General features: G+C 40.5%; 1 protein-coding gene across 2 annotated transcripts in view; it reads left to right on the top strand.

Moving 5' to 3' along the window:
- tbc1d32 (TBC1 domain family, member 32) overlaps positions 1-27,129 on the top strand; it is a 61,583-nt gene that overhangs the window by 20,103 nt on the left and 14,351 nt on the right. For both annotated transcript variants that reach the window (XM_020615390.1, XM_020615389.1), the window contains 9 exons: positions 1,905-2,027; positions 3,999-4,107; positions 6,868-6,961; positions 7,058-7,183; positions 14,104-14,187; positions 21,222-21,291; positions 23,306-23,421; positions 23,827-23,981; positions 25,566-25,706. In XM_020615390.1, coding sequence (XP_020471046.1) covers positions 1,905-2,027; positions 3,999-4,107; positions 6,868-6,961; positions 7,058-7,183; positions 14,104-14,187; positions 21,222-21,291; positions 23,306-23,421; positions 23,827-23,981; positions 25,566-25,706 — 1,018 coding nt within the window. The remainder of the gene's footprint in view (positions 1-1,904; positions 2,028-3,998; positions 4,108-6,867; positions 6,962-7,057; positions 7,184-14,103; positions 14,188-21,221; positions 21,292-23,305; positions 23,422-23,826; positions 23,982-25,565; positions 25,707-27,129) is intronic.

The following is a 27,129-nucleotide window of genomic DNA, read 5'->3' as shown; positions in this document are numbered from 1 at the left end:
TTCATGCTGCTACCAGGAAATGTATGGCTCATTAACTAAAGCATTTTTTCATTTGTACAGAGTGACTTTGCTACCGATTTGTCTCTAAGTGCAGAACTTGCAAACTCTTAGATTTTGGGGGGTTTCCTAGCATTTTCACAATTAAAATGATTTCCTATAGTATTTCCTTTATGTAAAAATAACATGTGGAGGAGAGGAGCTCAGAGAGATTATCTTATGATTGACTAGTTAACTTGTAACTTGTTTCTCATCCTTCTACTATAACAAATATATTTAGGTTTTAGACTGCTTTGGACTATGTCAGCTTTGATTAACATGGGAAATTGTACTGGCATGTTTCACAGTTCTCTTATAGAGAAAGCGATTCGTTGAAAAAAGAGTTAGCTGATAATAAACAGAATAGCTGTTGCAGCCCTAGGATGAAAGCCCTTAGTGTTTTTCTAAAGTTACCAATGTAGTGCTATTTAGAAAAGCCGAGCATAAACAGCCTGTGCTTGGACAGTCAGGCTTCTTTCATCAAATGTGGTGGAGACTATCAAAGCAGCACACTGCCTGGTACTCTGTTCTTGGTTTCAAACACTGAGAGGTCACAAGGCCTGACGGACTTTCAGCCTCTCACTGTGCTGCAGTCAGAACAGGTGAGTAGAGTTGTCAGTCAAACAGGTGTCTGAGCAGCTTCTCTGCACATCAGGAAATGAAGCAGCTGCTTTCAAGGTGGAGATGTCTTTCAAGGACTAACGCACTCACCGTGCACACCAAGCACCAAAACATGCAGTAGTCAGTAAAAGACTGCACACAATTAGAATTGAAGTGACATTTTGTGTAGGCAGGATACAGTTTTTTTTTCCTTAAACCTTTTTAAATATTCAAGAACAACACAGTGACATTTCTCTTCACTTTACCGTTCATTTGTTCTTTCTCGTGGCTTATGTAAAAAAAAAAAAGTCCTAACAAATAGCTGTGATAATGAAGAAGGAAATGAAAAGGAAATGAACTTGCACATAGATGTTATGCATGTGCACAGTTGGAGTGAACAAAACAGATTTCTTCATGATTTGAAGACTTGAACAACCTTAAACCTAAAAAAGGCCAAGAGATTGGCTGATACTGCTGCTGTTTCAGATAACCAGATGCAGTCAAATCATGAATGGTTTAAATGTGAAAAACAAAGGCCACCTTGCATCATCTGACATGATGAGAAGAACACTTTGAAAGAAACCTAATATGCATGGCCAATTTTGACAGAGTTAATTGTAGGGGTAGTCTGGAGAGCAGGAAGACAATATTGTTGTGATTAATGCTGCACACTGGTGACACGCATATGGGACCTTTGTGATATGGACTTAAATGCTGTCTAAATTAAGAAAAGCCCTGGTGCCAGTGGGAGAAGGTGGTGGGGAAGTGAAATTAGGTCTTCAGACACGGGTTACCTTCCTTGATCCCTTTAGATTTTTGTGATTATCCTAGTTATATTTCTTTCACAATGAATAAATTGTTACTAATAAAACTGTGACCAGTATGAGTACAAGACTCTTAGTTTTCCTTTCCACTTTAATGTCTCAAAGTGCTGCGGGAGCTTAACAGCCTGCTGAATCTTGTGTCATTACCAGCAACTGAAAATGAACCATGAAGCTTTCCCCAGGGGTTCCTACTTAACAAAGCTTACAATAGGTTATGGCGAGCTGGTAGAAGAAAATTGTGTTGAGTGATCCAGCACCCGCAGGCATACGAGGCCAGAGGACATGGACAACCAAAGTCCAAATGGGGGTTTTGTCTGCTTGTACAGTACATGTATGCATTACGTTACAGCCTTGAGGGCTCGGTGCTGCTGTTCTGTTGTAGTATCTCACAGTGCCAGTCTTCTCTGTATTGTAATGTCTTGGTGGTGTTTGTGTGTTTTGCAGACTGCTCAGTGTGCTCTGCACTAATCTGGACTCTTTTCTGCTGCTGGAGAGCCAGTACAGCATCTGCTCCATGCTGCTGCAGTGTCAGAGGGAGAATGTCACTGAGCCAGACACCAGCCAGGGGTATGAAGTACGCCTGAAAGTATAGTGTTTGTTGTCCATTACTAATGCAGTTCTGTTGTAGTGGTCTTATCACCGGACCACAGGGATTATTAGTATGGTAGCTCTTACAAAATACTGAATTGTATTAAAGTGACATTGGTTTACTAAAATCTCAAATATATTCAAAAATATTTATTGGTAATATGATGCAGCTTCTTTATTACACTTCTTGACATTTGAGCCAAGTGTATGAGAACATGTCATTTAACTGAAATAATGTAACTTAAGTTGGAAAGGAATAAGGGACAAGCACATTTTATTGGTTTCTGACATAGACATGTATTCAGTGGCCATGGCGTCACCACTTCCTTCCACTATGCAAAAATGAAGCCAAAATATCGTGAGTATGGCGGCGGCCATCTTGCATTTTTGCAACCAGATTCTTCACGGTAGCAACCAGAAGTAGAGTGACCGCATCAGGCCGCCAAATTAAAGCTGTCAAATCAACTGAAATGCACCTCTTTTTATATCATCAAATAACTTATTAAAAACAACCTCACCAGAAAAATGACCACTTGTACACATATCAGTGTGATAATATTGACCAAAAAACACACAAGTGACCTCTGGGAAAAATGTATATGCTATGTACTTTGAGTTTTTATTTTGGCCGTTGTTTCATATTTGTAAATGGATCAAAAACATGAGACAATGTGTTAATTAGTGAACTTTAAAGGCACTATTGGGTGTTTTTCACTCTGGACAGAGCTATTTTTCATAATGTAGGACTCCTGTAATGCTCATCTTTGGACGTTACTTTGTCTCGACATTTCAAAGCATGCTTTCTTAAAAGCTGAAATGACTCAAGGCAGGGTTGAGTTGAACTGAAGGAAGTTATTTCACACATCTAGACAGTTCAGCCATACTGAGCATATTCAAATGTCATACATTCATTGTATGTTTAGTAAAAGCTTTTTGCTCCTCTGTGCATCATCTTGATATGACAGTCCACTTTCAAATTTAATCATTGCTCAGGGTGAGAAGCTGTTTGTTTGTTTGCCTCATCATGAATAAGATGAAATAAAGCAGAAAAAGAGTGAAAAGGCCATTTCTGAAAGTGAGTGTTCAAGAGCCTCTTTCTCCTTGTAATGGCTGGCAGGGATGCGGTTATTGGTTATGAATGGAAATGTCCCTGAAATGTCAACTCGCATCACATGTCTGAGTGCTGGCTCAATTCTGGAGAATGATGACTTGTTAATTTATTCCTCCATCTCCCTTTCCTGCCCTCTCTTCTCCTCATGCTCCCATCATCATCACTGATATCATTAGCTCTTCTTTTTCTTTTACCTTCCTCCCTGTTCCTCCTGTTCAGTGTCATTTAAACTTTACTTTTTGGCATTAGACTTTTGATTTACCCTATTTTTTGTTGTCCTTCCCCCAACTCTCATTTTTCTCTTTTGTTCTGACAGGATATAATATCAGTTACACCTGAGTTCACCAGAGCTACTTTGTGAGGTCAATCTGCACATTTTATTTTACCTTTGACGTGTTTGAGCCATGAGTGATATGACTTTGTTTTATCCACAAAATATATGCAGATTACATTTTGTGGCAAACAGGCTCTTGGAATGAGCACTGTACAAGAAAGTAGTCCCCTTCTATTTGCAGTTGCAAGCGTAAATTACTTTAGCTATCAGAACAGTCCACCAAGGCCGACACCCTCCGCCCTGCATTGCCTTAATAATTGGAATATTCTCTGATCATATAGTTGCAGTTTTTCAGAGGCTTCAGACCCTGAAAAGTCATATAAAAGTTTGCACAAAGAAACTTACTCAGCTGCACTAAACTGGGGAAATATTAGTGGGTGTGATTCAGATTAATTTGACCATTTTCCTTCATATGTTTTTCTCACTTGATTGTTTTGGAGAAACAGTGCTGACATACTTTTTTGTCTACTCTTTTCTTTTCTCTTCCCTTTCTCTCCCTTCTCAGGGAGTTCATTATAGACAGTCTGTCAGTGGAGAGGAATCACGTGCTGGTTCGTGTCAGTGTGGTGGGAGGTCCGTCTGAAAGGATGCTTCCCCCTCGAGCCCTCCAAGAGGTCAGCTGCTGTATGCTTGCATTGTACTGAACAAATTGAACCAACCATAGATTGTGCCAATTGTTCTGAATCGATACACCCTCCGGTTAGTTCCCACCTGTCAACCGGATCGATAAGTCTTGAATTCTTGCACAGAAGAAAACTACAACTCTGTGTTTCTTTAATAGGAGCTGAAGTTGGTTTTTTTTTTTTTTTTAAGACAGTCAACTATCTTTTGATTCATGTTTTCCTAAGTGTCTTCTGGGGAAGACAATCACACTGACATCTGTTTGAACAGCTTGACAGACTGATACAAACCTATATTGCTGTTAAATTAACTTTGGGAGTTTTATTGCTTCTCATTGCATTGTTTCACGGTGTGCAATAGTTTTTTTGTTTGGTCAGAAATTAACTTTGTGAAATAGGGAAATTTTACTATTGCAGTTTCATAGTGACTCCTCCGTCGTTTTATATATGTGTATGTGTATAGACATACATATATATTTTTTTAAAAACTAATTTATTCACACAATACAAATCATTTTTCTTTGATAGACACGTTCTGTGGTCATGATCCAGCAATACAAAAATCTGGCCATCCATTTCTGTTCCAGTTTTGCATTACTGGTAATTTTATTACAGATGGAAAACATCGTACTGATTACCAACTGGGCTTCAGTCTGCATTTGAAGCCTGCAGCCATATTTACTCAGCATGTTTTGAGAGAGATATCAATTATTTAGGTGTTGTTTATGCTGAGTGCAAAACAGGAACTAATTTATGCTGAGGTCAAAGAAATGATATGAATGAGATTTCTAAAGGGGAGAGTGTAAATTAGTTTGTGAGTGTTTCCTTCATGTTTCACAGGTCTCATTTATTCACTCTCCTGTTATGTGCAGAAAATAAAAAGACCAGAAAGTAAGTACTTAAATAAGTACTGGTTTTGTGTAAAGGTTAAAAAAACAAACAAAAAAAGGAAAACTGATTTATTCTTGGTAGGAATTGAAAAGAGAAGCATCACTGTGTTAAAACAAAGGTTATTTCTGACATTTCAAATGAAACATTTTCAACCATGTTTAGAATTTTCACTATAGACGAGCTCAAATATTTCATTTGTCAGTAGTTAAACTGTTGTCTGTTAGCTAAAACATTTCTGCATGAGTCAAGCATACTGTCAGGTCCGCTCGGCGCCGCCTGCCTCTCTTCCTCCTTTCTCTCTCTCGACCTGCGGGATCTGCACCTCAGCTGTGTAACATTTGGTAATTTGTGCATTGCATTGGTGCATTCCAGTGATTACTGCCCTTCCTCATTTAAATCCCTAGCAGACGCTCCATCATCGCCGGAGCATTACCTGTAAACATACCTGTATACATGGTATGTGTCGTACGTCTCTTTGATTTCCACGCTGACAGTTCCTGTGCTGTGGATCTCTTTTTGTACGTTGGTTATGTGTTTTTTTTGTATTATACGTCTCTTGATTTCCACGCTGACAGTTCATGTGCTGTGGTTTTCTTTTGTACATTGTTTCCATGTGTTTGGGCATGCGTAATTTGATTTCAACGCTGACAGTTCCTTTTTCGTTCGCTACTCTGCTTCTGACGGCGTTTGCTAATCCTCCTGGTTGTTCTGTCTACTCACCTGTCTGTCCTAGTCCTCTCACTCTTCTGGTTCCTGCCGTTGTTCTGTCTACTCATCTGCTCGTCTTGGTCTCCTCAACTGTCTCTGCCCTACCCTGGTTCAGTACTGTATATTGCCTCTGTTTCTTTGTCTATGCCCACCTTTTTTTTCACTAGCACCTGGGTCTGCACATTGAGTCATACCTCAGTTCTCCCTCACTCCCCTGGTGAGGGGGACTCAACCATAACACATACCCAAAGATGGCTCCATACACATGGTTAAATTTTTCATAAAAACTAAACTGTGCACAAAAGAGCTAATTTACCAGGAGACATTGTGACCTAAACTGTCAAAGTGGTTCATATTATGCCCTACATGCAGGACTATAGCTATGACTGAGCACACCAAGGTCATATTCTTGGTCATATTGTTTGAAATTTAGGGGTCCATGGACTATAATGTACAGAGATAAAGAGGCCAGCTTTCTAAACCCCATGAGCCTTTAGAGAAAATTATTTTGGCAAGTCACATGCTGAGCTATGACTTTTAAGTTGTGGTTCTTCAGAAGTAAGTTAGTTAGTTAGGGCCATTGTAATGAATGCAACACTAAATGATAGTAACTTGCAGCACAAAAAAGAGTAGAAGGAAGGAAGAGAAAAATAAAGTAGGAAAGGACTGATGGCATACAACTATGAACAAACACCTAGTTTGATGAACTGCTAGCAGCTGGGTGCTAAGCAATTGAGCAGTGATGAATGTATCCACAAGTCACTTTTTAACTGCCAAACACTGAATAGTTGTCATAGCTCATAGTAAAAAGTTTTTTTAAATGCTGTCATCAAATACTGTCATCACCATTTCTTTAGTATATTAAATTAGAAACAAATGCTAACTGAACAGCATAATGACACATCAATAACCCAGCAAACCCATAAATGGCTATAACAACTGTCTAGTCAGTGCACTGCAGAAATGAATCAAAGAAGATGATGCAAGTATCATGAATCATGTAGGCTGAATGAGACTAGCTGTCTTATTCACCATCACAACTGCATTCCAAGCTGGTGATGAATGTGTTTTTCAATTCAGAAATGGCATATTGTTTATTACATTATGGTGAAATGATCATGTAGTTAAGTGATTTTCTTTATCTACTCATTCCAGGGAGAACATCCTTACCTGTGGCCAATGTTTTCAAGCTATCCTCTACCTCCCTGCTACACCCTGGACCCACCAAAGAGCCACCATAACTCACAAGGTAAGAGAAATGTTCATGAAGTTGCCATTTTTTAACTGGTGCATTATTTGTGATTATTATTTTTTTCTTCATCTACCATCTTTTCTCGTTGTACAGACTCTGAGATCAGTGGGTTTCTGTCTTCATCTAAAGACACACAGAATGAGGAGAGCTGGATGGAGATTTGTCAGAGACAGTACCACAAAGTCATGACCTCCAAACCCAACATTTTAACTGGAAAGGGTAAGCTACTGGTTTCACTGGGTAGCTGCCAACTGTTGAGGCAAATGACTCCTATTGTTGACTAAGATGTGGGAAGATTAACTACAAATTACATCAAAACTTATAAAAAGATTAAAAGCTTAAGAAAAAAGTAAATAAAATTAAGACTGAAACAAGTGCTATTAGCAAGAACAGCAAACCAAATAGTAACAAAGAGGGCACTCTGTGTTTCATGAGTGCCCCACCAGCCATTTTTAGTAGTTGAGTGTTTGGTTACAAAACAAGTAAAATCCACTCCAATACAGAGGGCAATGGTAATGGACCCGATGATGTTTTACTGCTGCCAAAAATACCAGAGGAAGAGTGAATTGTGCACTTGAGCAATTTAGTCAACATTTAGCAGTAATCGGTATCTGCTAGCAACTATGAATTGCATTATTGGGCTACAGTGAGTTTTATTGTCTTGACAGGCTTTCACTAACACCACTACCAGACCCACAGAATCAGTGCACTCTTAGCCACAAACCTTTTTAATTAACTCTCTGATCTGCCCAGGATATTTTACATGATTATATACAAATAGGGTTGTGACAGCATCAGACCACCAATCAAAGTTGTCAGATCACCTGAAACACAACCCTTTGTACGCACATCATCATGATGTATTTACCAAAAACACGTGGGATTTAGGACCTATACTGCATCCAGCCACCAGGGGGCGATTGAGTTTTGGTGGCTTCGCTTCTGGGATCTCTTAGCCTGTTCATTGTTTTTACAGTCAATGATAATAGTCAAGGAGAATTCAGTGTAAAATACATGTTATAAAATAATGGAGCCAGAGGAACATCATTATGTGCATCCTAGAGACAAAATGTTAGCCACTGCATGTCCAGATTTCATCTTTTGATTTTAATTCTCACTGTTGCACTCAAGCAAGTTGATCAGCACCATTTGTTTCCAGATTATGTTTTATTGAAGGTCAAGTGATATGCTGAAGGAATGTGTGCACCTTCATGCATTTAGTTTGCATACACAAGTTCACGTGGGTGAACTAGTTGTGAGGTAACAGTGTGCCATTGTCAGTTTCTTTTTAGCTGTGTGGTCATTTTAAGTGTAGGAATAATGAGGACAAACAGCAGAAATCCTATACGATACAGTCAGACTATACTGCACCGTGTTTTTAACCACATTATCTGCTGATATTTACCGTCGTGCTGCAGGTGCATCGTGCACCCCACTATACCAGGATTCTGTAAAATACCTAATGTCCCTGTACTTTTACGAGCTCATCACCACGAATGTCACTGTTTATGAAATGGCACTGACGCCTACTTTCTCTACATATGAGCAAATAGGTGTGATTCAAGGAGGACAAAAATACATTCAAATGAATGAGAGCTGCAAATCTACTTATTAATGCATGTGCTATACAGTGATTGCTTCCTTTCATCAGTGCACTGTTGAACTTGGCCTGTAAAAGCATCCACTCTGTGTTCTGTGGGGCTCATTTAGGGGCTTTTCACTGGAAGACCATGATCAAGATCTATTATCTGTTGAGCTTCCCTCTGCTGTGGAAGTGCTGGTTTATTTGGCATGTCATTCACCATGCAAGCCCCCACTTTTTAAAAAACATTAAATGAAAGAAATTATACCCTGTATAGTCTGGCTGCTAAATTAACCTACTTCCTAGTTCTGCATATGAAGAAGGGGTGATTATCACTTGTCTTTCACAGACTTGTATTCAGCTGCAAGAAGAAAATGATTAACTACTGTATACTATCCATCAAAACACCCATGATTAGAACTGTTTGCAGTTCAATGCGTCACTGTCTTGTCAGCATATCGATCATTTAATTGGTCTCCTTCATCAGCATGTAAGTGAGACGCATTCACTGGTGCACAGTCACTGAGTTGCATTATAAATCCTGCAGGCAATCTCAACAGACAACTAGTAAAATGATCACAAGGCTGCATTGCTGTGAATAAGGATGTAACATAACTTTTTTTTTTTACCAGAAGCTTTTTTTGCTTTGTTGCGTGTTAAGCAGTTACATGACCATAACTTCACTAATGTCATGTTTTTCATAATGCTTTATGTGAGAGTTTTTATATTGACTTTTAAATACTAAGTGGGAAGTGCTCAAGCTAACACCCTCGGGTATATTTCCATGAAGTTCTTAGTTCAACAATAACACTTGTATTACATATAAAAATCTATGATTGTGATTGTACAGTATCTACTTTTAACGCAATTTAAATTGACTTGAAAGGAGTAATTTTTCAACTACAGGGCCAGATAAGATCAAATGTATTCAGTTTTATTTATCATATGACAGGGGTTATCCAGATCTGAGCCAAAACAATTTCTGAGTAGGAAGTGACCATCAGTAGTCACTGATTAACAGTTACACATGAATGAAAAAGTTAACATTAAAATAGATTACATTAATTCAGTGCAGTACTTGAAATGGACTATTGTTGGTGCTATTGTTCTACATAATAGCATTTCAGTAGGTGCAAGGCCAAATTAATTATGACATCAGTGATGACAGACTAACACCTCCCAGTATAAGGAACTACAGTTAAACAGCACTGCAAATTACCACCTACAAAATAAACACAAAGGCAACTCAAGAATTTGGGGTGAAACCCACTGTGCATTGTGCAAGGAGCTTCCTTGTCTTGATGTCAGTGGCCTCTATCTCCTCCTTTGGCCATCTTATTATGCCAGCGGGGTACCTGATGACCGGCAGGGTGTAGGTGTTAATTGCCCGGACTTTGTTCTTTCCATTCAGCTGACTTCTCAGAACTTGCCTCACTTACTTGGTAGTTGCTTGCAGCCTCTTCATGGTTCCCATTTGCCTGCAGAATCCCAAGGTACTTGTAGCTGTCCTCAACATCTGCTATGTTGCCTTCTGGTAGTACAGTCCCCTCAGTTCTGACTACCTTCCCTCTCCTCGTTACCATTCAACCACACTTATCCAGTCCAAATGACATTCCGATGTCCTGGCTATAGATCCTAGTGGTGTGGATCAGTGAGTCAGTGTCTCATTCACTCCTGTCATACTGCTTGATATCCATGTAGAGGAGGTGGCTGATGGTTGCTCCATTCTGTAGTCGGTATTCGTAACCGCTCTTGGTGATGATCTGGCTGGGGGGTTCAGTCCTATGCAGAACAGCAGCAGGGACAGAACATCTCCCTTGCAGCACTTGATGTTGACTTGTGTAATTGGCTTGAAGTTGGCCTCTAGGGTTGTTTTCCACATTCCCATTGAGTTCTTGATGAAGGCTCTTAGAGTCTTGTTGATGTTGTACAATTCCAAGCATTCCAGGATCCATGTGTGAGGCATTGAGTCATAGGCTTTCTTATAGTCAATCCAGGCAGTGCACAGGTTGGTATGTCTGGTCTTGCAGTCTCGAGTGACTACCTTATCAACTAGTAGCTGGTGCTTTGTTCCTCTGATGTTACTACCAATTCCTTTCTGAGCACTGCTCATGTATTGAACCATGCGCCTGCCCATGCTGTGCAGAGGCAGGTTATTGGGCGGTAGTTGGATGGTACTGCTCCCTTCTGAGGGTCCTTCAGGATCAGGACTGTCTGGCCTTCAGTTAACCACTCAGGGTGGTTTCCATCCATTAGTAGCTGGTTCATTTGTCCCGCCAGGCGCTCATGGCTTCAACTTCTCTGGTGTCCCTCTTCAAGCGGGTGGCCAGGGCTGTGAGCCTTTGCTTGGCAGTCTCTAAGGCCTCAGGTATGGGCACTGTGTTGTACTTCTTAGGTACCCCTTTGTTCATCACACCTTTCTGCAATTCTGATAGCTGGCTAACTTTTCTCCTTGCTGCCTTGATCTTGGTTTCCAAACTCCTTCTCTATGGAGGATAATACACCTTATGGTCTTTGTTGAATTTATAGCCAAGCATCTCAAGGATCACGGTTGCTGTGGTGTATATGAGCTTGTTGGTCTCAGTGATGGTCATAGTAGGGATTGTTCTTAGTGCTTCATATCCTCTAGTAGACTTTCAGAAGGCACTTCACTTAGTCCTGGTGTCTTGCTCATGATCTTCAATCTCAGGTAGGGCTGGGCGATATGGCCCAAAATTCATATCCCGGTATAATTTTTACGTGTCACGATATACCTCTTATATCCCGGTATTTCCTTGTACACAATGTTCAGTTAAGTTCAAAGTCAAAAGGCATATGTGATATTATAAGAATGTTTATTAACAGTTTTAGAACTGAACCTCTAAAATAATGTTCTAAAATGGAAATGTCAGAAAAAGTATCTTTTTACTTGAATGGTGAGCAGAAAATCTGTTAGAAGACTACAAAATGTTATGATATACTCCCATATTTGTGCATGTTGTTTAATGTTGCTGCGCACCCCATAAACACAGTCAAGCCAAAAATCCATTAGACCACCACTCACCAACAGCCAGATGAAGACGGTGACCAAAGCACTGCATCCTTCGCCACCCATTTATTTCCACTGCTTTGACAATGTTGGCTCCGTTGTCCGTTGTAACAGCAACTAGTCACTTTTCTTCCAGCTTCCAGCACAAGAGAGTGTCCTTCAGGGCCTCTGCAATGTGTTCTCCAGTATGATCCTGAGGAAAATAGCTTGTTTGGAGACACGCTGATTTAATTTCCCAGTCTTCAATAAAATGTGACCTCATGCTCATGTAAGGCTCGCATGTCCGACTTGACCACAGATCTGTAGTTAGTCCGAAATTCGTCACGTTAGCCAGCCGGGCGTTAAGTGTCTTCCGGACATCCGTATACATTTCTGGCAGCACCTCTCGTGCAAAATACTTGCGCGAGGGCAACTGGTACCTAGGGTCAAGTGCTTTCAGTAGTTTTTTGAATCCATCTTGCTCCACTGTGGCAATAGGGGCCATGTCCTTTGCAATATGGTATGCTACTGCATTTGTAATTTCATGCCACTTTGCACTTTTTTTTTTTGTACGGCACACCACAGTTAAATGCAGTTTGCAGCTGGCTTTGTGTCAAGGTGGACGGCAGGCAGGAGGACTTTAATTCTGGCGGTTTAGATGTTGTGGGAGCAGTGGCTGTAGCATGCCGAAGTTTCATGTACTCCTGGTACTGGAGTTTGTGGCATTGCTGTAAATGGTGGTACAAATTTGTTGTGCTTCCACATTTGTATGTAACTTCTTTGTGACACAGTCTACAAATTATGTTTTTTTTTTGCTCGACATCATCTCTTCTGAAACCAAACCACTTCCAAACTAATGAACCAGTGCTTTTCTTTTTACATAACAAAACTTCGTCACTCGTGTCGAGCGGAGCCTGAGCTGCTTCTATGCTGCTGAGTTGAAAATAGCCGCTGACTTCCACTGGCCGCATGCACAGTGGAAGAGTGTGGACAGGGTGCAGATGTGTGTGAGTGAGAGAGAGAGAGCCTGATGAAGATAGACTCTCGTCTCGTCCTTTAATTTTATACCGCGGTATAAACGGTATTGCGTAATTAAACACCGCGTTTAAAATTATATCGATATAAGTTAATTTATCGATATACCGCCCAGCCCTAATCTCAGGTCAGCTGCTCTTGAATTAAGCTCATCTGGGCTTGTTATTGGGGCTTGGTACCCAATCTCCGATTGTGGGGGTGATGATGATACCCTCCCCCCGACCTGGCGTGTTGTACCTCGTCAGTCTCTACTTGTGAGAGCAGGTGCTTCTTGCAAATGTTAGAGCACAGAGCTACTGTACTAGTTGTTTCGATGTTAGTCTAGATGTTGGGTTTCGGAGTATCCATAGCTCCCACATCCTCTGTATGTAACCCGTCTCGCTGGGGTTACTTGTGTAGTAGCATTCCAATAGTTCCCTGTTCTCATCTCTTGTCCATGAATGTCTTGTTCCAATAGTCCACTTCTCATCAGGTTGCCCTGGTTCCTCAACACCTGATGCGGACCTTGTTGACCCGGGCGACTGGTGTGACTCTTATTTTTCAACTGTCATTTACCATGAGGTAGGCAGGTAGCATTAAGGGCCATGCCTAAGGACTCAGGCGGGATATTGACCATGCCCTGACTGGGGTTCAAACCCCTGACCTTCCGTACTCAAGTCAGTGGTGAGATAGACAGATACTTGGTTTAAGATTGTGTTGTGACACACTGAATAATTTCAGTAATAATTACAACTAAATTAAAATAATGCAAAATGCACATACAGTGTTAGGTTGGAGCATAACTCGAGAAAACTAGCTTCCAAAATAGTGATCTGTTTCATATAGTGGAGTCAGTGCAGAAAGTTCCAATAAAATAGGGTGTTTCTTTCAAGTACTTATTCAACAAAAATGCAGGAACACTCACTTTAGAATGACTCAGTTACCTGGGGAAAAGGAAGTTGAACAACATGACCTGAGCCATCTGAGTTATGTGCCTGCGCCACTGTGCTGCTACTGTGAGTGTTGTATTTTGTGTTAGCTTACCTAACATCTTCATCGCCCAGTGTTTCCCTGTGTTCCTTCCAGTACATCTGCAGTGACTGTGGGTGGTTACTTTGCACAGCAGTGAGATGTGACACTAAAAGCAACGCTGTCAGGATTTACTCAGTGCACTGAAACTGTACACTGATATGAGTGGATACACATTTGCACAGCGATGCAATGCCATTACAGTACATGTGTTTTTGCAGCTATGCCAAGACCTTTGGTGTCAGAGATTATCCATCTAACGCTGCTTCATTTCTCTCTGTATTAATCATCAGCATTAATAATAAAAACTGCCATACTGTGTGGCATACAGGAAAGGCCTCTTTCAAAACCAGTTAGGGTAATGGAGTTCATGACAGGATGTTATTCACATTCTAAAAATAGCTGAAGAAAAAGAGTATGTGAAGTGTAAAGTGCATTTCCTTGGAACACAGTATTTAAGGTAGCTGTTATTTAAAATATTTTTATATGTGTCTCTTTACTCCCCAGTGCTGGCTGACCTTCTGGAGAAGGTTGTAACCCATCTATCCGGCTCTGCTACAGAATGCTTCTTCTCTCCGGCTCAGTACAAAGGTCAGTGCAGAAGAGCAACACATTCTGTTTTCTTCTTGACAATTTAGACAAAGGGCAGTCTGTGGAGCAGTGAAGTAAGCCAGATTGTTTGTGCTCAGGACATAAATCTTACCTCAATACTTTCCTCTGTTTTCCTGTTACTTACATTCTGAGTTGCGGTATTGATATTAAAATTATTTTTCCGCACAAGAAGACCTGAATAGTTTGGTTAGCAGATGCATAATTTATAGTTGATACTGAAGGAAATCCAGTGATAATACAAGGGCCAGAGCAACTGCGACACAACACTTTAAGCCAATGATCAGGGATGGACACTGAAACGTTATCATCAGATCTGTGCTTACAGGTGGTGAGTTAGGTCATGTGGTGGGGGAGGCTAAATCTAGATATGCAGCAAGAGCCAACTGGGAGCATCTAGAGCAGTGATCCCTAGCCAGATGTGCATGTATCATGCATCTCAGGGGTTACTTCTGCACTTGGCAGGGTATGTGGAAAGACTAGAGTTTAGGGGGAAATTAACACAAAGCGAAGATTATGGATTTGTGTAAAACTAATCTTTTGTATGTGTTGTTACAGTAACCCATTCATTATCAGGTGTGATGTCAGTTTATTAGGTGGTGTGAATGAAGGTGCACTAGGGGTCATTTGGTAGCGCTGTGGAGGTACATAATTGTTGCATGGCACTGAGATGGAACGGCCTTGGATAGAGGGATTCATGTTGTACAGATTGTAAAGCCTTCAGGTAAAGATTTATGCTGTGTCATTTGGGTTTATAAAAATACATTTACACTTCAGAGGAAGTCTTCCCACATTTCACAGATGTATTAGTCAAGTATTTCAGCAGACTTGTATCTCGAGCTTCTCGTGACTCAGGAGAGGAAACCCATGTTTTGCCCAGGATGTTTTCAGCAGCGGAAAAAACTGTTGACCCTGACTGTGGATATTGCTGGATTGTGGAAGGAAAACTTTGGGGAACCCCTCTAACCTGACTGTTACACTCTCTGAAGGGGAGGCAGAGCCAGAAGACTGTAGTGAAGCATTGTTGACCTCTCTGCTAGAAGTCACAGAGGTACTCAGCAGTGGCAACTCGTAAGGGGTGGATGAGCGTTGTCTTGAGATGTTGAAGGCTCTGAATACTTTTGAGCTGTCCCAGTTGACACATCTCTTCATGGGCTGGCAGACAGGGGAAAAAAGAGGAGAAAATCCTTTTCATTCCCAGAGCAGCTTTCCTACCTCAGGTTGAAATTAGTTACGTTTCCCGGATCAAACGTGTGATTTCAGAGGGTTGGCTTGTTTGGTAGCCAGTGGGCTAAACAACCTGATCAGACTGATTATAGCCAGAAAGCAGAACCTCTAATTAGTGAAAACCCTGTAAATCGTGCAAACTGTGTATTTTCCTAGAGGTGATAAAATGCTAATTGCATATTTATTTGTTTTCATTTGCATATTTTTACAAAATGTTTTTAAAACAGACATGTCATCATGCTCTTCACTTCCCTAACGTATAGTAGTAGTAGTAGTAGTAGTAACAAAGTAGTGTTCTGCCTGTGCTAATTCTTTGTTTAACCAAATGTAACATATTTACCATATTAATTAAAATAATCACAGACTCAGCAGTGCTGTATGCTTTCAGTTAATCAATCCACAGGGGGAATAATGAAAAATTGCACAAACTGAATCAACGGTGCTTTATGCCTCTGCTCAAATAATGTCTGTGCAACAATCTGGCACTGATTAGTAACGCTGTAACTGTGAGCCAGAGTCGATGAACCCAAATGCAGAGATCAGAGACTTTGTATAGTTTTGATGTCTTAATGTGGTGTCTTTTCTGTAGTGTTTGTAATTGTATTACTTCCCGGGTACTACCCATAAAAAACTACCCAGTGCAAACAGTTTGTTTCCGCCCTAATGACGACTTGGTGAGGTTGAATCCAGTCGTGTTTCTTACCGAGTTGCCAGATTCAATAGGCTTTTTACCATACTCCTTACTCCACCTAAGAGTGCCTGAAGTATTTTTTCTTTTGTTCAGTTTGTATGGTTCAACTTCAAGAGCACCTTAAAGCTTTCTGGATTTATTGTGGGTTTTGGATTTAGAGCATGAGCCCCTTTTCTCTTTTTGCATTGACTGGAACACAGAGTCAAGTACATGTTAGGCCATTTAGAGGCGTCACATGGACACGGCGCTACATAAGAAGGAGGAGGTGTGCAGCGTGGCTTGTGTGAAGATCAAGTGGCAGAGTTCAGTTTGATTATCAAGAATAATCGAGCTTTTTGCTGATTCCTGCTCAGACCAATAAAGCCTAGAACTGTTACAATGACTGTAAATGTTGTCTCTATAGGTGTTCCAAAAGTAGCACATTGCTCAGCAGTACGGACCTTTACCAACTGCTGTGCTAATCACCACATTAAATTTGACTTCCTTTAGCAGTACATTTGATTGTTATGCTGGTAGGTAATACCTTGTTTCCTAAGGTACATGATGGTGATCAAAACAGAAGCCCTTTGAACAGTATGTTGCATTACTGTGTGTCCAAAAAAGTAGTTTTTCATGCCAGATGTTATTAAATGCTGAAAAATAATAATCCGGTAATCAGTGATGTCATTTAGACATGGGCCATATTGTTATGATGTCTTACACAAAGGTGTCGAGTTAGTCTGTGTTTTTAATCGTGTCCCAGTAGTTCATACAGTCTATTAATACTAGTGGTCTTTTAACTATAATCCACTGTTTCACATTAAATCTAATCTCCTTAACTCTTAAATATGACACTATTATATTCTGACCAGTGAGGGCGCTTAACCTATTAAAGGAAGAAAAGTGGGTGTGATACAGAATTAACAGTACATTAGCTGTAAAACTGTGTTCTGTAGGTAATGCTATGTTTTATATCTAAAAACTGGTCTGGTGAGAGGACAAGCTGGAGGCCTGACTGACATCTGCTGAGTGTTACAGGCAATTAGTTGCTGCATAATTCTTTCCCCTTTTCTCTGGCTCAGAATACCTTTGCTAATATGACCAGTGTCTCGTATAGCATTATAAAAAATAGTCTGGTGACCATATGATTGTGTTAAAAGTTAAAACCTGTTGCTCTCATGGTGTCTCACATGAACAGATTAATGCAATACCATCAGTCTTAAAGTGATCTTGGTATTGTCTGATGTCAGTTGTTTTCCTTTTCATATTGTAGTCATCACTGGCATTCAAGGATATGAATTCTTTTTGTGTTCCTCTTCTTATTGTAATTTCTCAGTCCTTTTCAGTACACACATGATTGTACAATGCAGTCACATCAGTAGATGTTTACAAATTAGCTTTGTGTAAGCATTGGACTTTTGAGTGCCTTTTGACCACATCTTTATAGGCGGTAAATGCATTGTTAGAGGTAGTGAGGCAGCCTGACCAGGGGAGCTGAAGACCTTTGCATTGTGCTGTTACTGTGTTGTATAACGATTTGTTTCACTAGTTGGAGTAAGGGTTGGGAGAGCTGATAGGTGAGACCTGTTTACTTCAATAAGACACAGATGTGAGGACCAGATGTAGAAGAGAAAACAATATAAAACAAGATGTATGGGATTTAAAATAGAAAAAAGCACAAGATAAATAGGGAGCAGTGCAAGGCAACAACAGCTTTAAGCTCGAATTTAAAAGAACTGAGTTGGAGCACGCTGCAAGTTTTCTGGATGTTTGTTCCAAATATGGGATACACCATAAAACAATAGAAATTTGTTAATAAGATTATTCTATAGTGTTAGAAATAGTGAGGTCTACCGTGTTCCTTACGTGTCTCGGGTTGTATTTGGCCACTGTGGGCAGTGAACAGGACCGATTAATGGCAGTCTTGGATTTCAGAATTATTTTTGCATCAGTGTGATGAAGTACTGTGTATTGTTTTGTCAGGGGTCTGTTTTGCCAGGTTAGTCAAAAACAGACATTCCAGTCCAGTTATTTTATCCATAAACGGCCTTTTCCTGTCGATTTTTTTAGAAAATAAACAACCTCATGATATATACAGTACCTGTCAAAGGTTTGGACACACTTTCCCATTCAATTCAATCAACGTTTGCCAAACTGTACATCGGTCTGCACAGTGAAGGTCAGACAAAATAGTGTAGTGGCCCTTTAATTTTGCATGTAGTCCACTGAATTTCACGTGTCGTGCGCCTCACTAGAAAAGAGGAGAATTCAACCTCCCTTGTCATAAAGCCCACAGTGAGCGGTCTCATCTAGAACACTGGTTTCAGTTAGATGTGCTGCAGTGTGCCAGCAGTCCTTTGCTCACTACAGTTGTGTGCCAGCAGTTGTATAAACTCTGTGATGCTCTGAAAAGGTCTTGCACGCACTGCTTCAACATCCAACTCAGAATCAGTTATTAAATTGCCGCATTAGCCTGCATGTCTACATCTCTTCATTGCTTCAAAATGAGGGTTCTCTGGTGTCCTTTCTAGTTCACGTTCGCACACACTGTGATTCCATATTGCCCTCTAAAATTCTGCCCCAAAAGAGCCTGTGAGCAGACCAGACAGCTGTCAGGGCTCTCGCTGAGTTCCACAATCTGCCAGTTATCTGTGTGTAAGTGTGTGCGGGCACCCCTGTGTGTTTGACTGGCGTTGACTGCAGATTCTACACTCTGCCCTACTTGAGTGCACCCATTGTGTTGAGAAAGCAGACTCATTTGCTAAGCATTAACCTCTGTCAGTTCACTGTGCTGAGTTGGATCTCCTCCCCTTCTTCATGGTCCTGACTCCTGGAGGCAGCCAGCCAGCAGTCTCCTTTATTTCAGCTGCCTGTTGAAATCGGGTGGTTGGAAGCAGAGAGAGGGAATTTTCCACTACTATTACATCTTAATGTATCAGACAAAGATCTGTGCTTTCTCAAACAAACCCTCATTTAAATTGATTTTCTCCCCACATTCTGACTTTGATTTTAGATACCATCTTATAGTAGAATAATTTAAATACTGCACACTTTAATACACTGTATATACAGGAGGAGGTAGTCCAGTGGTGAAGTATTGTACTTACTGTAAGTACAGCATTGGGATCTCTACTTGACATTTTCATTTTATGCAGCTTTATCATTTTACTCCACTACATCACTGAGAAAATGTGTGCATTTCTTACTCTGCCACATTTATTTGACAATTGTGGTTAATAGTTTTATTCCATATAAAAAAATAAATGGTTATAAAACAAGCAGTGACAAAATACAATATATTGTTAAAGTTAGAACTAGAAGTTTGCTCAGTCGTCTTGGAACCTGTACTGGAACATGTTTAAGACCTTACGTCCATGTTGGCTCAAAAGCTGAGTTTAATTTATTCTTGAGCTTGGAAGCAGATGTTGATGCAACTATCGGACTATCCGTTTACTTGCTACTGTAGTTCTGAAGCTTTCAAGAGGGTAACTCTGTTTATTGTAAAAAGAAAAAGATTCTTCAATTCAATCTGGCATGCAGAGACTGAACAGGCTCCTTGTAGAAATTGTACACCCATCTTAAAGGATTTCTTCTTAATGTGTCTCATAACAGTGACTCACTCTCTTAAGCCCTTAATTCCGCAGGCTTCTTTAATTTGAAGATCACTTTTGTTTTCATTTATACAAAGCACAGAGGATTGTAAGACTTCTGGAAGCTGAATGCGATTACTCTTCATAACTTTCATAGTCACTTTACTTGGCAATTAAGAACAGATTGTCCCAACTAACATCTGCGATCCATTGAGCATGCCATTGTTTAACAGTGGCTCCGTTTAACAAAAGGTAAATGGCTGTGATTACAGTTGTTCCAAACTGTAGGATAGATTCTGGGGGCACAGAACTGGAGTGACTTGTAGGAGAGAGGAACGAGGAGGGAGGAAATAAACACAACGCGAGAGCATTCATCTCCATTAGACAGTAATTGCCATCAGCTAGTGGTTTTTTAGAGATGTTAATATGTGAGGAGAGAAGGTGAGAGAGAAAAAGCAGAAGTAGTTGTCCTGGCACTGCCTTATGTGCTCATCAAAAGTTATTTTCTCTCAATTAATATGTGATTTGATGGCCTGTGATTATTCCACATTGCTCAACTCAGAGACTTTTTTGTTGGTAACAGCGTAGAATTACCATTTTGATATGTAGGTTATAGCTACCATATTATTATTTCCCTTGCATCTTTGTGCACCATTAGTCTGTAAATTGGATTTGAAATTTTCTCTGACACTGTCTGGATAATACTAGTTATGTTAATTGTTGAAATTATCTTACCACAAACTGTCATAAGCAGGGGATCCATTAGCACCAAAGTGATTATGTGGGCTTGGAGGATCTCATATTCTTCCCTTTCCCCACAGCCAGAGAGCAGTAGAAACATCTCCCAAAACAAAATATCACTCCTCCTGCATGTTATTGCTCCATTCACCGTTCTCTCCATGCAATTACAACTGTAACTCCAAAAACTAATATATTTTTATGATTCTGCAAGCGTAATGGTGCTGAGAGCAGCTGGGGAGAACTCAGCAGTCTGTACAAAGCTGTGGCATGTGGCTCTAAAGTTGACCTGCTTCAGTGCTTTCAGCTGTTCCAGTATCTCACAGTAGGACCCAACTCCACAGATAAAGTCCAGAGATAAAAAGCTTTGTCACAGGACTCAACATTTCATACTGCAGTCTTTCCTAAACTCCACCACACTCCTGAAATCACGAGGGTTGACTCCGCTGCTCTAAACCATCAACATGCTGCTGTGAAATTGCCCACGGCCGACTGTTAGTGAAATTATCCATGTCACCTTCATATCGCACAACTTGGCAAACATCACAATTAAATGCCGAATGGTTGCTGTAAAACTGCCAACTACAAAATTACCTAGATGCAGCCTCACACCTGTAGTGCCTTAGAAGTAGCAAATCATGATATGTTGTCATATTTTTCTATTCTCCGTGGCTGTACACACTCTGTTAGGGTCTAGCTAGTATTTTTCCCAAACAACTCTCTGTCCCCTCTATGGGTACTGCCTTATTTAGTAATGATCATTTCTCTTTTTTTATTTGTTTCTTTTGCAGCGGAGGAGAAGAGTGTGAGGAGCACTGTGTTATCATCTGTGGAACAGCTAGGAATCAACACCTGTCTCAGGTATGTCAAGCTTCGTCTATAGCTCATAAACCCCTATTCAGTAAGACAGTCTTGTCACGGCAGCAACTTAGGACAGAGAACCTGCTGTGTACAAACTGTTTCACTCCAGGCTTAAACTCAGTGAACTGCAAACTTTGTTGTTTACTCTAGTAGTCATGCTAAGAAAAGATTCAGAAACACTTGAACACTGGTTAAAAACCGCTGCCGTTAATGCACCTGACATTTAGACTTGCATTTAGCTGTACTGTGGCATATTTTTCTCTTTCCATTTTTCTCATTTCAAAATGCTATGCACCGTTTTCTTAGAAGAGGCACAGTTTGATGTCTTTCCAACCTTGTATTACCATTTCCATATCACACTGAGATCTCTCTTTAAAACCATGGTAAGTCCTTAGCATGTGAGAGGCGTGCACATTTTTATGGCTCCGCGCTGGTGATAGCTGCGGCCGGAGGCATTAAGCTTTCGGGTTTCTCATTCTTGTGAACATCATATGTGAAGAACGACAATTTGTCAAGTGTCTACCTAGATTAGAGGATGGTCAAAGGTGAAGGTCACAGTGATCTCATGTCTGCCCCATTTCCATGAATTTGACATACAACCGCTAAGAGGCAAGTCTAGTTTTCTTATGGGAATACCAGTTTAAGCATGCATGTTTCTGTGTACAGTGTGTACCATCTGTCCCCAGGTATTAGCAGGGTTCGATATTAACCATGGCCACAAAATGTTACCGTGTGGCTACCACATGTCGCCAGTAGGTGGCCAGCTGTGGCCACCAAGCTTCATCAGGTGTATAATGAGACCCCGTGTCTCAGTGAGATTACTTGGTTGAAAAAAGCCACAACATTAACATTCTACAAACATTCTGATTCATTCATTCATCATGATTCAACATCCTACGAAAGCGAGCAGTAAGATTACTTGTCTCCAGCTTGCTGGCTGCTAAAGTATGGGTCTAGTAAGCCTGATCAACCTTCTAACATGATCCCTACAGCAAATATGTAGGACTGAATGGAAGCAGGAGTTTAAGTGGCTAGAATATAACACAACTAGCAATGTAATGTACTGCGGTGTACACATGACTGATTCAGGCACAGTGCTGGGACGGAGGGAGCAAAAGGAATTGGGTATGAGGCAGAGTAGAAGGAGTTTTTCTAGAGCTGCAAATGTGCCCCAAAGATGAACAGTTCTTGCTAGTTATTAAAAGCATCAGAAAAAGAACGCTGCCGTATAAACAGGAATATTATGGTTCCCCTCTGCTCCTACAGTAGTACCTGGAAAAGGTGTGTAAGTGTTCTCCTGCTGTTTTGTTTTCACTCTAATGATGCCGGTGTTCATAACACTTGGTTTGTTTTTCTCTCCATGAGTAGGCCCCCTGACTTGTTACTGTTTTTACACTGCTCATGTCTGTCTTTAATTATCCCCTGCTGCTGCATTACAGAGTGGATATAACTCTTTCTTTGACACCTTCCCTGAAGAAAACTTTGCAATTGAATTGAAAAGTTTGAAATCATGTTCAGGAAAACCGTGAGTGCCATGTTTGCATTTCTGGTATCAGAAGAACAAAGTGTCTGAATATTACAGAGCACTGTATCTTAGAGGATTAAAAGTTGTTGGACGTGAATTTATAATTAATCCTTGACGTAAACATGTCAGACTTGCTCGGTTAAATCTGACTTGACTGGACTTGAGTTTGATGAGTCCTGGGTGTGTGCATGAAGCCTAAGTATTTCATTGTCGCTGAAGTTGGTAACATATATCTCTCATTGTGTTGTGTGACTTTCATTTAAGTACAAGATGGAAAATATGAGATGAGAAGAAAACAGTGGCTCTAAAAAACGACTACAATCAAGTAAAAAGTTTCACAGTAATATAGCTTTATTTTTATTGAGAATAAAAAAAAAGGGCAGAAAAAAAGAAGCACAGACTTGCAGACTAGATATATCTCAGGAATGAAGTCATTTAGCTCGACATTTGGTCTGTGGCAGTGTATGATGTTTGTTTTGTCTTCTACAGATATGGCAGCTACCTCAGTCTACTCAAAGATGATGCAGTGCATGACCTGACGCTACTAATGAAGCACGTAAAGATCTTCTTATCTACACAGAGAGTCAAGAATTCTTCAGATCTCAGTATCCTTTCCCAAGTCCCCTTCGGCGTCAGTGTGCAGCGGGCAGACATTCACCTCTTTAACAGGCTAACCTGTTTGTTTAAATATATCACCACTTTACCACTGAAGGAGATAATCAAGCAGTAATAAAATGCAAAGGCTGTTATTTCAGATTCATTTATATGTGGAAAGTGGTCCTTTCTTTTGCTTTTTGTTGTTACCCTTTACTGTAAATTAGTTTTACAATAGGCTCATTTGAAGGTTAGATGAGCAGTGCATAGATCTACAGCCCACATGAATTGGTCCCATTTATTATCAGTGAACCATTTTCATGCAGGAGCTATTTGTTTACCATTACTGAGAATCTTTATTATTGAGCTGTGCATCTTTTGCACCAGCCCGTTTGCTCTCTAACTCTGCCCTCCAGTCACTCAGCAGGATGGTTACCCGGGCCACGACTGGTTCGTCTCCACAGTGTTCCTCATCATGGCCGGAGACATGGACCGCTCTCTGAGTTTGTTGCTCAACCTCTCCTCTCTGCTGACCTCTGCATTCATCTGGCCTGCAAGGATACATGCATCTGTGAGTATAACACGGTGCAAATACAACTTCAGTACAGTGTATTTAAAGTACAACAGATAGGATTTAAATATGCAGTAAATTAGCACTTTAGAAGCTTCAAATGACAGCAAACCTGAAACTTGAGAGACCCTGTATCTCATTAGTCATGCATCCATCGTACGTAGCATTCTTCAGGCTTAATGTATTGTCACTGTCTTGGTTTGTTAAGAGTTCACTTTTTCTAGACAAGATAATGGTGTGCAGCTACTGAGGAGACAGTCTGGGATTGAAAAGGAAGGCGTAAATGTGGGCTAAAAAAGATGGAATACTGTGCACACACTAAACTGGTTATGCTGTGTTCATGTCATGTAGATTGAACCACAAAAACGAGCAGCCTAGTGAGAAAAACTGTTCACGTCAACCTCCAGCTCATAATTCTGAGTCAGAGATATTGGGAATTTCTGGCGGCTACGGTATCTCCCACTTGGCAGAAAGGCTTGAGGAAGTGCTTCAAAACTACCATCACCAGCAGTTGCACCTAATTTCACTTGTGAACAAGCCAGAAATATGTTACTTATAAACATAGTGAGCTAGTGACATTGTGTGGTCACACAAAATAAAATAACATTACTAGGTTAACTAAAAAGTATCACAGACAAGATTGCGGACAGTCACCATCTTGGACTGCTGCGTGAACGCTCCTGAGCCGTTTCTATGGGAACTATTTCCATCCTCCCCACCGTGCTGTCATGACATGAACGCAGCATTAGCATAGTGAGCTCCTTTCTGTTAAGGCTGGAACATCATTTTCCGCAAGTTAATTTTCCAGGCGTTGTTCAGATATGTTCAACTGACTTTTATTTATAAAGCATGTTAAACAAGCACAACAGTGGTACAACAGCACGAATAAATGAAGGTGATGATGAATAAGCACTGTCAGTTCAACTCTGTATTCTCATTTTTCAACATGGTGAAAGTTTTTGTTTTTTTTTTTCTACTGAACTGAAAAAAAGGGAGTTGACTGAAAGAGACAAATGTGAAAAAAGTACAAAAAGTTGTTCAGCTGATGGGAAGACGTCTAAATTGAAGTCTAGTTTCAATCATTCCTAATTGCAGGGGAGAGCTGAGGTGCTGAGATTAAGTTTTGCTGTCATTATGCCCACCTCTCTCATCTTGTTTTCTCTCGACAAAGTCAATTAGGGCTCAGTTGGACCTGACTGACATACGTGCTCAGTGTCTGATGCAGAGGCAGCTGGTGGATTTTTCCACACAGCATTTAGTCTCCGGCTGCACAGTGTGGTCGATATAGTCAATTTCACAGAAAACAAAAAACAGGCCACTAATAATTAAGAAGCATCAGTACGTTTAGGAGGTAATGTGGGCGTAGTCAGACGCGTACAGATGACCAGTTCTGTCACTCAAAATAAACATCGTGTCAAGACTGTTTAAATCGCCACCTCAACCTGATCACAAAACTTGTTTCTCTTGTTTTTTGTTTGAATCTCCAGCAGTAGTAGTAGTAGTATCAAAACATTCTGTCTTTACAGTAAATCTACAAATGTTCCGAACTCAAGAGAGATGATCATCTTGTGTTTGTTGTGACAGGTCCATGTTCCTCTGGAAGTCGCCAAGTCAGGAATCCCTCCTGTCTACTGGTGTACAGCTCACTATGTGGAGATGCTGCTGAAAGCTGAGCTTCCCCTGGTCCACTCGGCCTTCAGGATGTCTGGTTTCACCCCCTCACAGGTACTGTACCGTCTGTAGAGAAGTTTTTCCCACTGGTTAAACTTCCATGTAGCTGTCCGGGCATTTCATTCACCTCTGCATTGATTTTGCCAGTAGCTCTGACTGAGGCCACTAAAGGTATTTTCACTCTGTAATAGTCTTTAAAGTCTAAAGCAGGGTGGAACTGGGGGTCACACTGCTTTAGTTTGTACACTTGGATTATAAACTGTTTCACACCAGACATGATGTCCCACTAGGGATGTGAGATATCAACAAAAAATATCTGGATATTTTGTTGATGATGATAAGCAGACTATATTCTGCATCCTTCAAAAACGTGTTTGACTTATGACAATAACATATTTAAGAACAGGTCTTATTTAAAACTGAAGCATTAAGGTAAAACAGTACACAAACATTAAAACTGCTTTTGCAGAATGATTCCTCTAAAGTTTTAAGAGTGTGCTTGTAGCTTGGCTGGTTTAGTCCTGTTGTCGAAGTGTTTCATAGTCTTCATATTCAGTGTGGTTCTTCAGATGGTGAAACAAGCTGTCTTTACAGCAACATGCCTCCATGCGAGTGAGCATGATCCATGTCTACTATAGCAATTAACAATGTAAAGGGCCGAGCTGGTGGTGTCTGTATTTTGTCTCCTGGCACTGGTTGTTCATTCATTTTTAACTTGGCTAATGCATTTTCAGGCAGCTTAGCTTGTGGTGCATGACCATGTACACACTGCGTGCACTCTGGATGCGCCCATGCAGTGGTCTAGCCTACTTGGTTTCCAGTTCCCCTGTGAACAACTTCTGTTTCCATCTTGTTGTGGCTTCAGTCGACTTCAAAACACCAAAATATGACTTTGACATTTAATCTTTTTTTAAACAATGGAGCAGTTTTAAAGTTCCTTGGCACTTGGTTCTTTTGACACAGGCTTATCTCCCAAACGAAGTAGAAAAAGAGCTTTTCACCTTGAATCCTCTTGCGTTTGATCCTGCCTTGTATGTGTTGGCAGCTGAGGCTTACATATTGTACGGCAGCAGTGGTGCATCAAAGATCTGAACTTTGTAGCTCCAGGGTGGAGTAAAAAGTTAACATGCAGCTCAGTTCTTTGCTCTTCAAGGTGATAATGGGCACCTGTTCTTCAGTCAGAAAAGGAAATATCTTTCTAAAAGTCCAAGCTTTGAAAGCCTGACAAAGCAGCGATGACAGATGAAGCTTTATACATCTCTGGCTTTGACATAGTAGAATCTGTGTGCAAATGTGTGTGGACACAGGCCTCAGTTTGTTTCAAATGCTTAAAGATTTTGTAGCTGGATGTCTTGAGAATACAAATGTGTGATGAAAAGAGACTTTTATACAAAATTTGTTTTTAGTTAGCTCATTTTGAGCTGAACCATAGGAAGAATTGTGCAAGAAGAGTGCAGGTTTACTTGTGGTTCCTAGA

The sequence above is a fragment of the Monopterus albus genome, unplaced genomic scaffold (genome assembly GCF_001952655.1).
Source record: "Monopterus albus unplaced genomic scaffold, M_albus_1.0 scaffold164.1, whole genome shotgun sequence".
NCBI lineage: Eukaryota > Metazoa > Chordata > Actinopteri > Synbranchiformes > Synbranchidae > Monopterus > Monopterus albus.
This window is presented reverse-complemented; position numbering and strand designations above follow the sequence as displayed.